We start from the raw sequence: 13,885 nt of genomic DNA on the forward strand, positions 1-13,885 counted from the left end.
ATGAGCGGATCACTCAGTGACACCCTGGTCCACGTCAGTGCTCTCTGGCCGTGGCCAGGACCTTTACATATTTCCTTAACCCCCGCTATCCCAGGCTTGGCATATGATTAGCTGGGCTGGCGAGACATTACCTGTGCGCCGCACAGATGATGACATGCCATACCGGCGAATCAAACACTATTATTAGCAAGCTTAACACTTTACATTACAGTATATTACTGCCTAGTAAAGTGGAATGATCAGTTGGGCCCTGCCACATGCTACTGTCTCTTTCCCAATGCAACTAGAATATTATTATGGGGTGATTTTTAAACTGATTATTTTTTATGTATATCAGTTCCATGAACTAATTCAGTGCAATCCATGACCTCAGTTTGCGCAATGTACAAAGACATTCTTTAGTGTGTATATATATATATATATATATATATATATATATATATATATATATATATATATATATGCTACTATCAGCTGGATACAGAAAAGCATTTCCACTTAGCATCATTTTATCACATTTCCTAATCAAGAAAGGAGGAGGTAGGTGAATATTACAATCAGGCAGGATGGCAGCGGAGCTGCTGTTAGAGAGCAGAAGCCCTCTTTCTGATGAAAGGTAATCTTGTTTTAGTGACAGCAGTAATTAGATCTCAGATTTATTCCAGACATCTACACATTTAGTAGGAATCATCTCTGCAGACATAGGAAATTCCAGGCTGAAGAGTCATCTGTGATTAATGTGGAGATTCTCTAACCAGAAAATGACCTTACTTTCAATTTGTATGTGTTTTTATCACTGGGCAGAACCCCATAGTGATTATTTAATATGTTAATATGTGTATTTTTCAAAATGGTCAGAGATGTACAACATCTACCAGTAGAGGGCAGCGTAGAACTGTTTTTACCCTGAAGAGGCAAAATAACTTACTAAAAACGCAGAACTTCTATTAATAGGGTTCTCACACCCCAAAATTAAAAAAAAAATGACCTGTACACATAAGCCACCCTCTTTAGTCAGAATGGTAAAATGATATTTAGACAATCTTTAATTCTATGTAATCCTGCTAATGCAGATGACAATCAAAATACTGCTGTTAAAAGCTCCATTGGGGGTTGTCAGTTTCCGAATTGTATTGTTGCCTTAGGCCACGTTCACATGTTCAGTATTTGGTCAGTATTTGACATCAGTATTTTTAAGCCAAAACCAGGAGTGGGTGATAAATACAGAAGGGGTAATGTGTTTCTATTATACTTGTCCCACTCCTGGTTTTGGCTTACAAACACTGATGTAAAATACTGAACGTGTGAACGTGGCCTTACTCGGCGTATTTGTCACTCCCAATTAAATAATGGTGGCAAATCATGTGGGAGCTATAAGGCTATGTTCACACAGTTTTCAGAGTATTTTGGAACAGAATATCTCCAATTCCTCCTCCAAATCTCAAAACTCATCAAAAACTATGAGATTCAACTCTCAAAAAAAATGAACAAAAAGACTGTGTGCAAATAGCCTAACAAGGATTTTGTTTAAAATATTTGAGGGTCAGTGATAAGGTTAAATTTTATGTACTATATATCTTTTAATCTTACGTTTGCATGATGGATGTTTATGCCGTTTGCTAGAATCATAATGCCATAGTGTATTAAGTTACATGATGTAGCAAGTATTATTCATTTTTACCTTCATTTTAATCCCCAAAATATTTATATTTGATTCTGAAAATTGACTAAAAATATAATATCTGAATTTTAAGGGAACCAGTCCCTAATAAAATGCTTTACAAACTTACCAGCAGACGGAACTGAGCAAATATACTTTATATTATACTTTTATGTAAGAATATTCAGTGTGATGAATAACATATTTATTAAATCCCTGCTTATTCCAGGCTCTGAAGTCAGTGGGTGGTCTGGCTGTGCATACAGACATTGCTGTCAATCACTATTCAGGACTGTTCACTGCACTCCTGAGCTGAGATTAAACCCCTTCCCAACCAGATGATTTAATTTTTTATTTAATTGATTTTATTAATGTTTTTCTATTTTTTCTTCTTCTTCCAAGAACCATAACCTTTTTATATTTCCATCCATGTAGCAATAGGAGGTCATTGTTTTTTTGCGGGACGAGTTGTATTTTTGAATAATATCATTTATTTGATCATTCAATGTACTGGAAAATGGGAAAATAATTCCAAATGTAGTGAAATTATGTAAAAAAAAAAAAAATTCTGAAATAATTTTTGGGCTTTGCTTTTACTTTATTCATTAAATGATAAAAATTACCTGGTGAACGGATTCTTCAGGTCAGTACTATTACATTGATACTAAACTGATATTTATATTTTTTTCCCATTGGTTGTAAAAAAAATGTCGAAAATTTGTAAAAAAAAAAAAAAAAAAAAAAAAAAGTGCTTGTGTTGCAGTGTCCGAAACGTAACTTTTTCATTTATCGCTGTGCGAGAGCTTGTTTTAAGTGGATTAAAACAGCATGACCCCTGGGTCACGCGCTGTAAATGACGCTGTCAGATTGCACTTGTCTGATTTATACGCTAGTGGGAATGAGCACTCTCTATGCTTTTGTGCAGAGAACTCAGTCCAAGGGAACAAAAAAAAAATTCGGATATCTGAACTACCCCATAGACTATCATAGGTACAAGTGTCATCTGTGATGAACACAGACAATTCACATACAAGAAAAACTGACATCTGAATCAGCCTCAACACAGCCATCATCTGCTAGCAAGAAATCGGGGGGGTAATTTTTGAGTCTGTTTTAAAAAAAAAAAAAAAAAAAGGGAAACAGACATGATGTAAATGTACACCACATGCTGGGAAGGGGTTACTGAGTAACAAGCATGTAAATTTTTATTTTAAAAATAAATAGTACAAATGAAAATAAGCAACTTTATAATATATACCTGATGAGAGAAATTTGCTTCTTTCTCCTGGACTGAGATTTCATTCTCAATTCACGGGTAAAATCTGTATCCAGTAGAGACAGACTTTCCCATTACTAAGATAGGACACGACAGTTGGCGCTTTCTATGCAGAAGGAGGAACTAGAAGCAGACACAGACATTCTGCTGCAAGTTCTCCTGAAATGACAATTACACTATCTCAGTAATGTGAAAATGCACTGAATACAAAGTGAACAAAGTAAAAGCTCGGCCCAGAAGGAGAGAGAAGCAAATTTCTTCAATAAGATATATAACAAACTTTCTTATTTCCATGCGTACTATTGATTTCACAAATAAAAATTAAAAGAACGGTTACTCTTTAAATAAGCTGAGGATTAAAATGAATACAATAAACGTTAAACTGAATCTTTTCCCACAACGATATTTGCTCTATAGCATGATGTTGGCAGATTAGACGGCTGGTTCCCTTTATTGCGTTACAAGAATTGTAGTAATGTTACATTTTATAGTTGCATATCAATTACTATGTAACGGTCTGATGTAAGGGTTACCTGGTAGTAAAGAAGCAAGAATAAGGGACATGAACTTGAATATAAATTTGGACGAACCATTTAAGGCTTAAACTGACATCTGTGTTGCATATAAATTTAGTTTTCCAATTATACCCTCCTTTGTTTTTTATGGAACATAACTGCTGTTTCCATGGGGAACCCACATATTTACCAGAAAGTGTCAGATACGGAGGAAATCTAACAATTTTACCAAACAGATGTAAAAGCAAATAACAAGCGTGAATGGCATCAGTGTCATACCTGGCAGACTACTAAGCCGTTTTTGCTGCTCTGTGATAAAAGAAAGCAGAGAAATAAGTGTAAGACAGTCCGTTTATCATGCATGCCACATACGAGCTATACAGCTATACGCAATAGACTGTGGATGATGAATCATAATGGAAAGTGACACAATCAAAGGAAAAGGGTGAACAGCAGAACTAACAGGCAGTCTGTACATCGAAAGAAAGGTTCAATCCGTGAGCATATACGTTAGGAGAACGTGTCTAGAAATCAGCTGGACTATATGCTGTATAACACAAAGGTCCATTTACATGCAGCAATTTTTCTAAGCAAGCAATTGGTGGCAGCTAATATTAAAATTACAATAAGATTTTACCACCATCCTACTGCAAGAATCATTTACATGTTACCATAGAATAATAGCTTAATATCTATGATACAATTCAAAACAAGGATCCTTTAGTACAACCATACAATGCGCACTGACAGTGCGCTCTCTTGCAAGTCCATGACACTTCTAATCAGAGCCGGCGAGAGAGTGCACTGTCACTAATATCACACAGTGACAAAGGCGCTCGCACTGAGCATATGTTGGAATTGACAACCGACGCATGCTCAGTAGAGGAGGAACTAACCCAGCCCCTGAAACAGATGTCACCAATGAAAATTAGTTTCAGACTGGGGCCAGAGGCTGCAGCAGCGACTGTAAAATCTGCCCCCTGATGAAAATCTGCCCCCTGATGACGTCTCCTTCAAGTATCCCAGCATGCACTGGGGAGTCTCAAATGAAATGTCATCAAACTTGAAGTAGGTATAAAAAAAGAAAAGAAAAAGCAGTTAGAGTAGAGAGGGAACGATAGGGACTTTTTAATTAAAGAATATTAGAAAAGCTATTTGATTATTACATTAAACAGATATTTAGGAATAAAATCAATGTTAGTTTCTGACTACCCCTTTAACTGTTTCGAATGAAAACATGGGGGGCACTGTGCACCAGGATTATTGTTCCTTCTACCAATGGTGATATTAATCATCAGTTAACAGGTACTCCACCTGTTTGCACAATATCATTTTTGAGTTATCCCACATTTTGCACAATCAGTTAACCTTATTGGTTGACTGCATAGAATCATCATGTGAATGCAGATATGTCTGTCAACTTCAATTAAAATTTTTGCTCAGCTCGAAAAAAAAAAAAACAAACATTTTAGATGTGTTTAAAATGAAAGTACATACAGCATAATAATATACTTAAATTAAGTAAAGTGTTCAATTTTAAGATACCAATGTTAGTCCCACTTCTGGAATTGTTTTGCCCTTGAGAGAACTTTCTTTATCTGCATGTGACCAGAGTTGTATAAAGGGGGCTGGTTGTCTAATTTCTATAGCTAAGCCAGCCTCCACTCTGTCTATGAATCAGCCTTGACGGAGAAGAGGACTGGCTTAGCTATTGAAATTAACCGATCAGCCAGCCCCAATTTTACATAGTTCTGGTTATGTTCTGATGCCAGAATCTTTCTTTTGAACCAAACCCCACCCGGAAATGGAGCTGCTGGAAACCAGTGCTGGTGCTAATATCTTGAGATTGGGATACCTTTTTAAGAACATTAATACATTTAAATATATTAGTTATATTAAAATTAAATATATATATTTTTTGTTCTAAACAAACTCAAAAGATTTTTTTCCCCAGCCGGACAACACTTGTCATGAGGATTTTATACGTCAGACTAATAGCATGTATGTACAGGCTCTGTGATTAATTCCATAACTTCATTGTAGAAATTCGTTTTGCAGTTTAAGAGAAATCCAGCATTTAAATCATCTGAAAATGAGCCGCAATTGCTTCAGGGTCAGACATTGCACTTGCAGCTCTCCTGCCCTCCCCTCTATTCCCCATTCCTTGCATGGTTCCAGCGTCTATCTAACAGGTCATGGAAGGCAGATCACTGAAACAAGAGTGACCTGTCAGTCAGACACAGGAGGCAGACAGTGGGCTGGGAATACTGAGGGCAGGAGAGCTGCAAGTGCAATGTCTGACCCTGAAGCACTTGCGGCTCATTCGCATAGGATTTAAATGCTGGATTTCTCAGAAACTGTAAAACGGATTTCTACAAGCAAGCTAAGGATGTAATCAGCATGAAAGCGCCTGTACATACAAGCAATTAGTTTGAGGTATAAAATCCTTATGGCAGGCTCTCTTTAAAGCCCAAAGAGAATAAAAAACACAATGACAAGCTGCAAGTCACCTAACGCATACAATATATATATATGTATGTATATGTGTATATATATATTATATATATATATATATATATATATATATATATATATATATATCACTAGATAATTTTTCAGTACGGCAAGCATAAGGACAATAACTAGTATAAACCCAAACAAATCAATAATAAGAGAGAGAAATTCTCCGCAGTAAAATCAAGTACGCTTTACTCTTATGTGCTGGCAAAGGGAAGACTCAACTTGGTTCTAGAAGACATATAAAGCATGTTATAGTTAATAAGCTAATGAAACAACTCTGTCTAAAGATACTGTGACATTCCACAGGCAGATGTGTGGAAAATAGGCAGGGGAAGGTCAAGTAGCAATAATATGTCTATGGCAGAGTAATTACAGCTCATATTATCTAATCCTAGTATAACCTTTAAGGATCACAGCAAAAACTGCTTTGCAGGCAGAAATATTTACCATATATTTGACATTCACATATAATTGTCAGTCTTCATAGAAGCATTTTCTTCACAATGAACTGCTAAATCGAAGGAATGTTACAAATTTTACAAACATGAAGTTGGTGGAAAATAATTGAAGACTAAAGCACCAAATTCATCTCACAGTTTATGACAGAATTCTGGCGTAAATCAGTTTGAAATGCTGCAAGTTTTTTGAGTAACTCGCACTTGCGCAAATTTGCAAGTTTGGGCGTTTTTACAACAGCTTCGGTCAGCTCTAAAAAACTTTTTGACAAAGTTAGAAATTTACTTCAGTTAGGTGTAAATTATGATATCTACAGCACACGACAGCTGAAAAATGCACAAAATTCATTAAAAGGTGTATTCTCAAGTTCTTAAATTGCTTTAGTCAGCATGAAAATAAACAAGTTTGAAATGAACTTGTTGTTGCTACTTGTTGCATTCTCTTGCAATTACAGCTTTCATTTTATTTTATAGTGTACAACTCGCTTCCATGGAGCTTGGCCTCCAGACCTTGGCTAAGGGAGATTGGCCTGGCAGAGAGTGGGGACAGTGCACAGTAGTTACATTCCAAATGAGGGGTTAACTCTTAAATGGGTCCACTAATAGGACAACCCCTTCTCGATCTGAATGCTTGGCGCCAATAAAATAAAAACAGTGATATTCACCTTCCATGCCGGTGCTGTTCCTCGCGTTTTCTGGCCTCCCCTGCAGTTGTTTTGACACGTGAGCCCGGCGCCCAGCACCGGCGTCACTGATCTTGCCTTCAGACAAATTGAACATCAAGAGGAAGTCAGAGAACAGCCGCAGCTTTGACTTCCTCTTGATATCAGATTTTTCTAAAGGTGGAGACACGGATTCCAGCACTAATTGGGCGCAGGGCTCATGTGTCATAACAACCGCAGGAGAGCCCCGGGATTGCGAGTGCCGACACTGCTGGAACAGCACCAGGGGTTGTAGTCCCAGTCCTAGTAGTGGACAACCCCTTTAACATCCCAGTCAGCTCTCTATAGTCTATTGATTTATATCCAGCAGTTTATCTGCTCACTTCCCTCCCCCTCTCATATTCTGAAGAGCTGCAGTTATAAATCACCAGCTGAGCAGCTTTCACAGCAGGTCTGCTAATCACAGGCTCTCGCTGGTTATCCGGACCTGTGTGCTTATTCATGTGCCTTGTTATCTCTGTATGTACCTATAGTGATAGCCATGTACACTCCAGAACAATCCACTGATACCTGAATGTATTACAGCGGAACTTGTGCTAAGCTTTGTAGTTCTACTAATACTAAGGCTCTATTTACCAGTGCTGTCACTCAAGCGGGAGAGCGTGCCCTGCCAGGAACCAGGAAGTAAGGAAAATAACACGGGATTGCTCTGAACTGAACTGCTCAAGTAACAACTTAAGAATAACGCTTTAAGCTGCACACACCTCTTAATGAATTTGGGGCATATTACGCCAGTACTGCTTCCATCAAGACAGACACAAAACACCAGATGAACTCACACCAAAATATGAGGGTTCAGTGGCTACTGTACTTAAACCCAATGTCCAACTATGTCACAATCATGGGGGTTCGAGGAGCTAAGATTTAGGTAGGACTTATGGGTTTCAAGAGCTGTCTGAGGTGCTCATGTGGAAGGTGTACACAGGAGCTAAGGCAGCTCTTTAGTTGAGCATGGACCAAATACCTACAGATGTAGCAGCCACCACAACGCTATTTGTGCAGCTCAGTGGATCTCATTCCATCTGAATATGCAGCACACTAAGCCAGTAGAGTAGGCACACAATGCTGCTGCTATAGCATGCCACAGCAGTCAAATTAGTAGGCAGCTGCTACATCTGTGTAGCTTCCTGGACTGGCCGGAGTATGAAATAGGGAAGGGGAATCAGTAGAATAAGCATTTTTATAAAATTGGTAAAGAAAACCCATATAGAAAATATACTTGATTATTGTAGAAAGCATAAAATCACAAAATATAGAACCCATCTTATGGCTTCATTCATGCTCATTAGTAACCTTACCTCTATTATGCTGCAAAAGCACTATGGTGGGGTTTACAGTGGTAGTAGATGGGTACACAGACGGTCTGCTTATAGGTGCAAAAGAAGAAAGTTTATCATTGCTCAAGCTGGAAACAGGAATGTCTTCTGTAACAGGCTCCTACAAACAAAGCATAAGTCATTTAATTAGAGATCTCTAAAATAAAATCATCTCTCAAAGAAGTTCTACGGACATCCAATTGCGTTTGGACATCGCACACTCGGTTAGATTATCTACCTAGTTTGTGAAAAGAGTGACAGGATCCTTTTTAACAGTAACTAGTCAGACATGCAAACACATGCAGTATCTAATGAAACTAGATCGCTCCACTTGGCTTCATTGGGACAAGTAGAAAAATAAGCTTTGCATCGTCACGCCGGACAGAGACAACTAGACGCCTGTAGAGTCACTTCAACTATGCAAAACAGGTGTGCCTGGAGAGTGGAAGACATTCAGGACAGCAGGACACACATTACACACATTGCACAATTTGTTTATGTACAGTTCCATATAACGGGTCAGTATCACATACCATTATATGATTTTCATTATGATTTATAGTAAGACAACCACCATTTCCAAAAAAAACACAAAAACAACAGACATCATTGACACCACTGTTAAACGGACAAAAAACAGTTAGGAGTCCATGCATCACAGAACAGAGGGAGATACGGTTAGTCATGCTTTTTGGCAAGAGGCAGGAATTGACCAGTTGGTACTTAGTAAGCTAGTAAAGAAATCTTATGTGGTGAGTACATAGTGAAGGTATCAGCAGCTTACTGTGTGTAAGATGGCTCCACTGTTATCAAGTTCCAAGACTCTGTGCGAGTCCTCCGTTACCGGTGGAACCGGTGAAGGAGGCGGGGAGCAAGACGGCAGATTGTTTGATATAGAAATATTGGGAGAGCTAGGATTTGATCCCTTTTGCAGATGAGGGGGTATAAAATCATCAAGTGTCGGAAAAGCCAAGTTAGAGGTGGCAGGTTCTGGGGAGGCTGAGAGCTTGCCAGCGGGTACAAGAGGTGGTGGTGGAGTGCCCGAAGTGGATTCTTGCTCTCTTTCAACTTTAACCTGGATGAGTGGGACTACTATAACCTCAGGCTGGGCTGTGACTGCAGTGCCATCCTGTGGGAAATAAGGTGTCATTACGCATGGCGGAAACTGATATACTTAAAAGTGTGCAGCTGTGAGAAGACATGCGTTCACATGTCCAATAAAACCATGCTGAGGATGGCTTGGAGAGAGAGAGAGTGCACCATTGTGACACACAGCACTAAACAACAATAGACATAAAAAGAGCAAAAATAGTTATTATATAACAAATACAAATTACATCAAGAGTTTTTATCTTCCTTAATACAAAAGTCTCAACTTTCCGGAAGGAATGAACACTGTGAAAACAATGTGCAGAAAAAAAAAAAAAGTGCTAAAATGCAGACAAAACAATTAAAAGATTGTGTCAAAAGAGAGTATCAATTTACTGGAAATGTGACAAAAACTATTAGGCTAGACATACGCAGACAAAACAGGACATTGTTAGTGATGATCAAGAAGTAACGTCAAACTTAAGGTGCATAAATACAGGAAAAGAAGTACCATGCCACGGAATCTCTGCGCCCCAGGGGCGGCTTTAGGCTTTGATGTATAGTACGGTTCCTTTGCAGTCATGTTGACACGGCCAGCAGGATGCTGTGTATCTGGCTCTGTGCGTCCCATTTCTCGATGTAGAGGACATTGACTCCAGAAAGTATCTATTTCACCATCGCTAAAAGAATCTTTACTTGGGACAGGGTCAAAGAATGGCCTGGGAGGGACGGGAGGTGGGGATTTTCCGGTGTCTATTATTGAAGAAACAATGTTCGTGGCTGGTGATTTAGTTACATCAGCTCCCAATTCAGCACCCTCTGTTTTATCATGTGCAACGCTGGTGGGATTTTCAGATGCAGCTGGGTCAGTGCTGTTAGATAAACAAGCTACATATAGACTGCTGACCTTTTTATCGGCTTTGGGCTCATGACTCAAATTCATTCCAGCAACACTTCTGACTGCACCGCTTGACTCACTAGGCTGGTGTTGTGGTGACGTGTTTGGCAGCAGGGACGTACTATCAACATGCTCCACTCCAGAGTGAGAGGCAGGGATGTCAGGGTGGTCAGGAGAGACGTCTTGGTTAAAAGCAGAAACGCCAGTTGTAGAATAGTGAGGTGCGCCCGTAACATGCGGTGTATAGGGCTTGGGGGCACTTAGGTAAAGCCCATCCAAAATAGGCACAGGTTTTAGGTAAGAAAATTTAGTGTTAGTATGTGGACGCCATGCAAAACTCTCCTCTTTGGGAGGAGGAGGGATAGATTTCTACATGGTCGTATGTAGTTTGAACAGAAAAAAAAAGAAAAGGAAAAAATGATCAGAAAATAATGAGTATTACAAAGACGTATGGAAACATGACATTTTTAAAGGCATAAATTAGGAAACTGAATTTATGTGACTCGAAAGGAAGATTCTTGCGGATATCATAGGATGGGGTCATGTTAGAAGGTTCACGTGCCAACATAAACCAGGCGTTCTAGAAAGGATAGGACTTGTAGGAGTTCTATAACTTAAATCTTTGAAATATGTCACTCCAGATATTTTTCACACTGACTGATGATCCATTCAAAAAAAATGACAGCATGCACTAGTCTGGTCTGTTTTACGTGCATGGAAATGTAGGCAACTCATGCAGCCATCTACAATGCGGATGTGTACACGGAGCTGCAGATGTAAGGGACTTCATTTCCCAAATGGACGTCTGAACCCAACCCGATAAACATTACCTTAGGTTTTTTTTCTTAAGGTCACAAAGGTTTCCCATGTCTATACACTGTATGTAAGGCTTGCCTGTCGATAATCATACAGATGTGATCCTTTGCAATTTCAATATGTTAAAAGAGAATTTTCAGGTAAAGCTTTTGTCTACGTCCAGATTCAGAAAAGTGTACTTCAACCGTATTTAACAAGTCCTGTTCACACTTAGCGGATGCACCAGGGCACATTCCTGAAATTTAGGTGATACGGGTGCAATTGTCACCTTAGCCAAATGATAAATGTCTAATGAACGGTAGCAGAACAACATATGGCAAATAATAAGATGTGTTACAAAGGGATTCCACTTTGGTCCCAGAGTCATTAAACAAAATAGATAGAAGAGTTTGCGATAGCTCAAAATTAACTTCAAAGAGCGGGACACAGACCAGCAATGGTTGAGATGTAGCATGTGCCTTTTGGTTAAAGGGGTTGCCTGGACTAAGGCTACAAATCTGCAGTCACTCTAAGTGACTACAGACTTGTGAACCCTCACATCATATGCACGGAGAGCGCTCGCTGTGAGGATTTTCCGGTGCCGGCGCAGGGAGCGCAAGTATGTGATTTGCATAGTTCCGACCACATTCTGACTAGACTGTGTCCAGCTTCACTCAATACACTTACATTGAGCCAGGCTGAGTACGTCTAGTCAGCACTTGACCGCATGTATGCAAATTGCACACTTGCATTCACGTGCCCACCTGCTCCCGACGCCGGAGAATCCTTACAGTGTGCAGTGTGTGTGATGTGAGGATTCACAAGTCTGCAGTCACACAGTGTGTCTGCAGATTTGTAGACTAAGGCCGGACAACCCCTTTCATAAACACCTCACTTTTCTACTATTCCTAGTGTGCTGTGAACTCTTCATCCTTACACCCATAGGCTATATTGGCATCATGTGATTTTTAATAACTTTTAAATAATTGTTAAACTGATTCCCTTATGGTCTATGGTGATTCCCTTATGATCAATGGGTGATGGATAGCACAATGTGATTTATGTTATTTTCATAGGCCATACTGATAGGGAATGTAGAGTGTGAGCCCCAATGGGGACAGTGCCCATAATGTCTGTAAATTGTCTGAATTGTAAAGCGCTGCGGAATATGTTGACGCTATCTAAATAAAAAACATTATTATTATAGGCCACATTAAATTAACACTATACCATATCTATTCGGTCTTTTGTTCAGACAGAAGCCAAATGGACCCGATTTTCCTCCATGTGACTACAAAAACACTACAAACACCTCTAGCCCATATATCAAAGGTGCATGAAGCCTTGGTAATACGGGCCTATCACTCAGATCCTTTGGTGAGCAATGTTTAGTTACGTAGAATCGTAGGGGGGAGTTAGGGGTGTCGTCCATATTGTTAAATGTTGCCATCTAACACTAGCCTAAATGGCTACTTTCGGCAGATCACACAAAGCAATGCCTGAAAGATGAATATCATCTGCATTTTCCCAATTTAATCTAGTCTTCCGGTTTTACATATACATTGACAGCAGTTTAATAAATAACTGATGGGTAAAAGTTACTTTACATAGTCATAGTACTCTATATATGAGTAATCTGAAAGCCGTCTTAAGAATAATCATCATCAAAGGGGAACAAGCAAAAGGTGTTATGAAGAACTAAGCAAAACTAATCACTAACAACAGAGAGAAGAAAATATTCATTAAGAGTAGCGAGGACAATGAAAATGAGCTAAGTGAATAAATGGGTTTAACATAGGCTCACCTATAGAAAAAAAACAAAACTTTAATTTGGAACGAAGCACATTGACAACTGGAGCCACGAGTGAGAACAAATCCATATTGAAGATACGAACAGAACTTAATATAATAGTAGAGAATAGGCCGGGAAAGGCTTGCAATACCTGTGGCTTGTACTCGGATGGCAGATTAGGACGCACACTCCGAAATCCTTTGGCAGCCAGTGAGGAGGACTGAGAATCCCCATTAGATTCAGTTACTGAAGGAGGCCGGTCATCTGCACAAGTGAAGAATTTTCAAGGATGACGTTTCCAGCTTTCATTCCTTGCAACCAAAATAGACATTGAATGCAATTCTTCTTACCTGGCTCTCTTTCTGTCGGAAATTCACCTGTTTTTTACAGGCAGAAAGAAAGAAAAAAAAAAAAAGTTAGATCCTAAAAATGTATATTGAAAAAAGTCTGCGCACCCTAAACTACACAACCGCCGCAGCCACCAACCCCAAACGAAATCGCAAATGCCATAGTAACTGGCATTACATATCATGTTCTCACTGTTTCTGACCTTTCTGGACACAAAGAATTCTTTCATAGCAATAAAGGCCGAATTGTCCATTGACTCTGTCAGTTTGAAAGGGGAAAAAAACACAATCAAGTGCTTGAAAGCTGTGAACATGATGTGAATCAGTCTCTGTGAACTTAAGACGTATGGAACTGCACGCTACAGTTTTTAAAACCCATAATAAGCATTGAATTTCAAGTGTTTGACGTGACACTAATTACAGATTGTGATTTGCAATAATATATGCAGCTCCAGGGGAGATGTACTGACAAGATGACTGCGGCATGACAGCACTAAACT

General features: G+C 39.2%; 1 protein-coding gene across 7 annotated transcripts in view; it reads right to left on the bottom strand.

Moving 5' to 3' along the window:
- Positions 1-13,885, bottom strand: part of SORBS1 (sorbin and SH3 domain containing 1) — a 269,503-nt gene that overhangs the window by 103,720 nt on the left and 151,898 nt on the right. For all 7 annotated transcript variants that reach the window (XM_073685634.1, XM_073685629.1, XM_073685632.1 and 4 more), the window contains 6 exons: positions 13,389-13,415; positions 13,190-13,302; positions 10,065-10,820; positions 9,249-9,593; positions 8,447-8,585; positions 3,731-3,760 (listed from right to left, as the gene is read on the bottom strand). In XM_073685634.1, the coding sequence (XP_073541735.1) occupies positions 3,731-3,760; positions 8,447-8,585; positions 9,249-9,593; positions 10,065-10,820; positions 13,190-13,302; positions 13,389-13,415 (1,410 nt within the window). The remainder of the gene's footprint in view (positions 1-3,730; positions 3,761-8,446; positions 8,586-9,248; positions 9,594-10,064; positions 10,821-13,189; positions 13,303-13,388; positions 13,416-13,885) is intronic.

This window comes from Phyllobates terribilis, unplaced genomic scaffold (assembly GCF_046119375.1).
Source record: "Phyllobates terribilis strain yellow unplaced genomic scaffold, ASM4611937v1 Scaffold_5__5_contigs__length_657084704, whole genome shotgun sequence".
NCBI lineage: Eukaryota > Metazoa > Chordata > Amphibia > Anura > Dendrobatidae > Phyllobates > Phyllobates terribilis.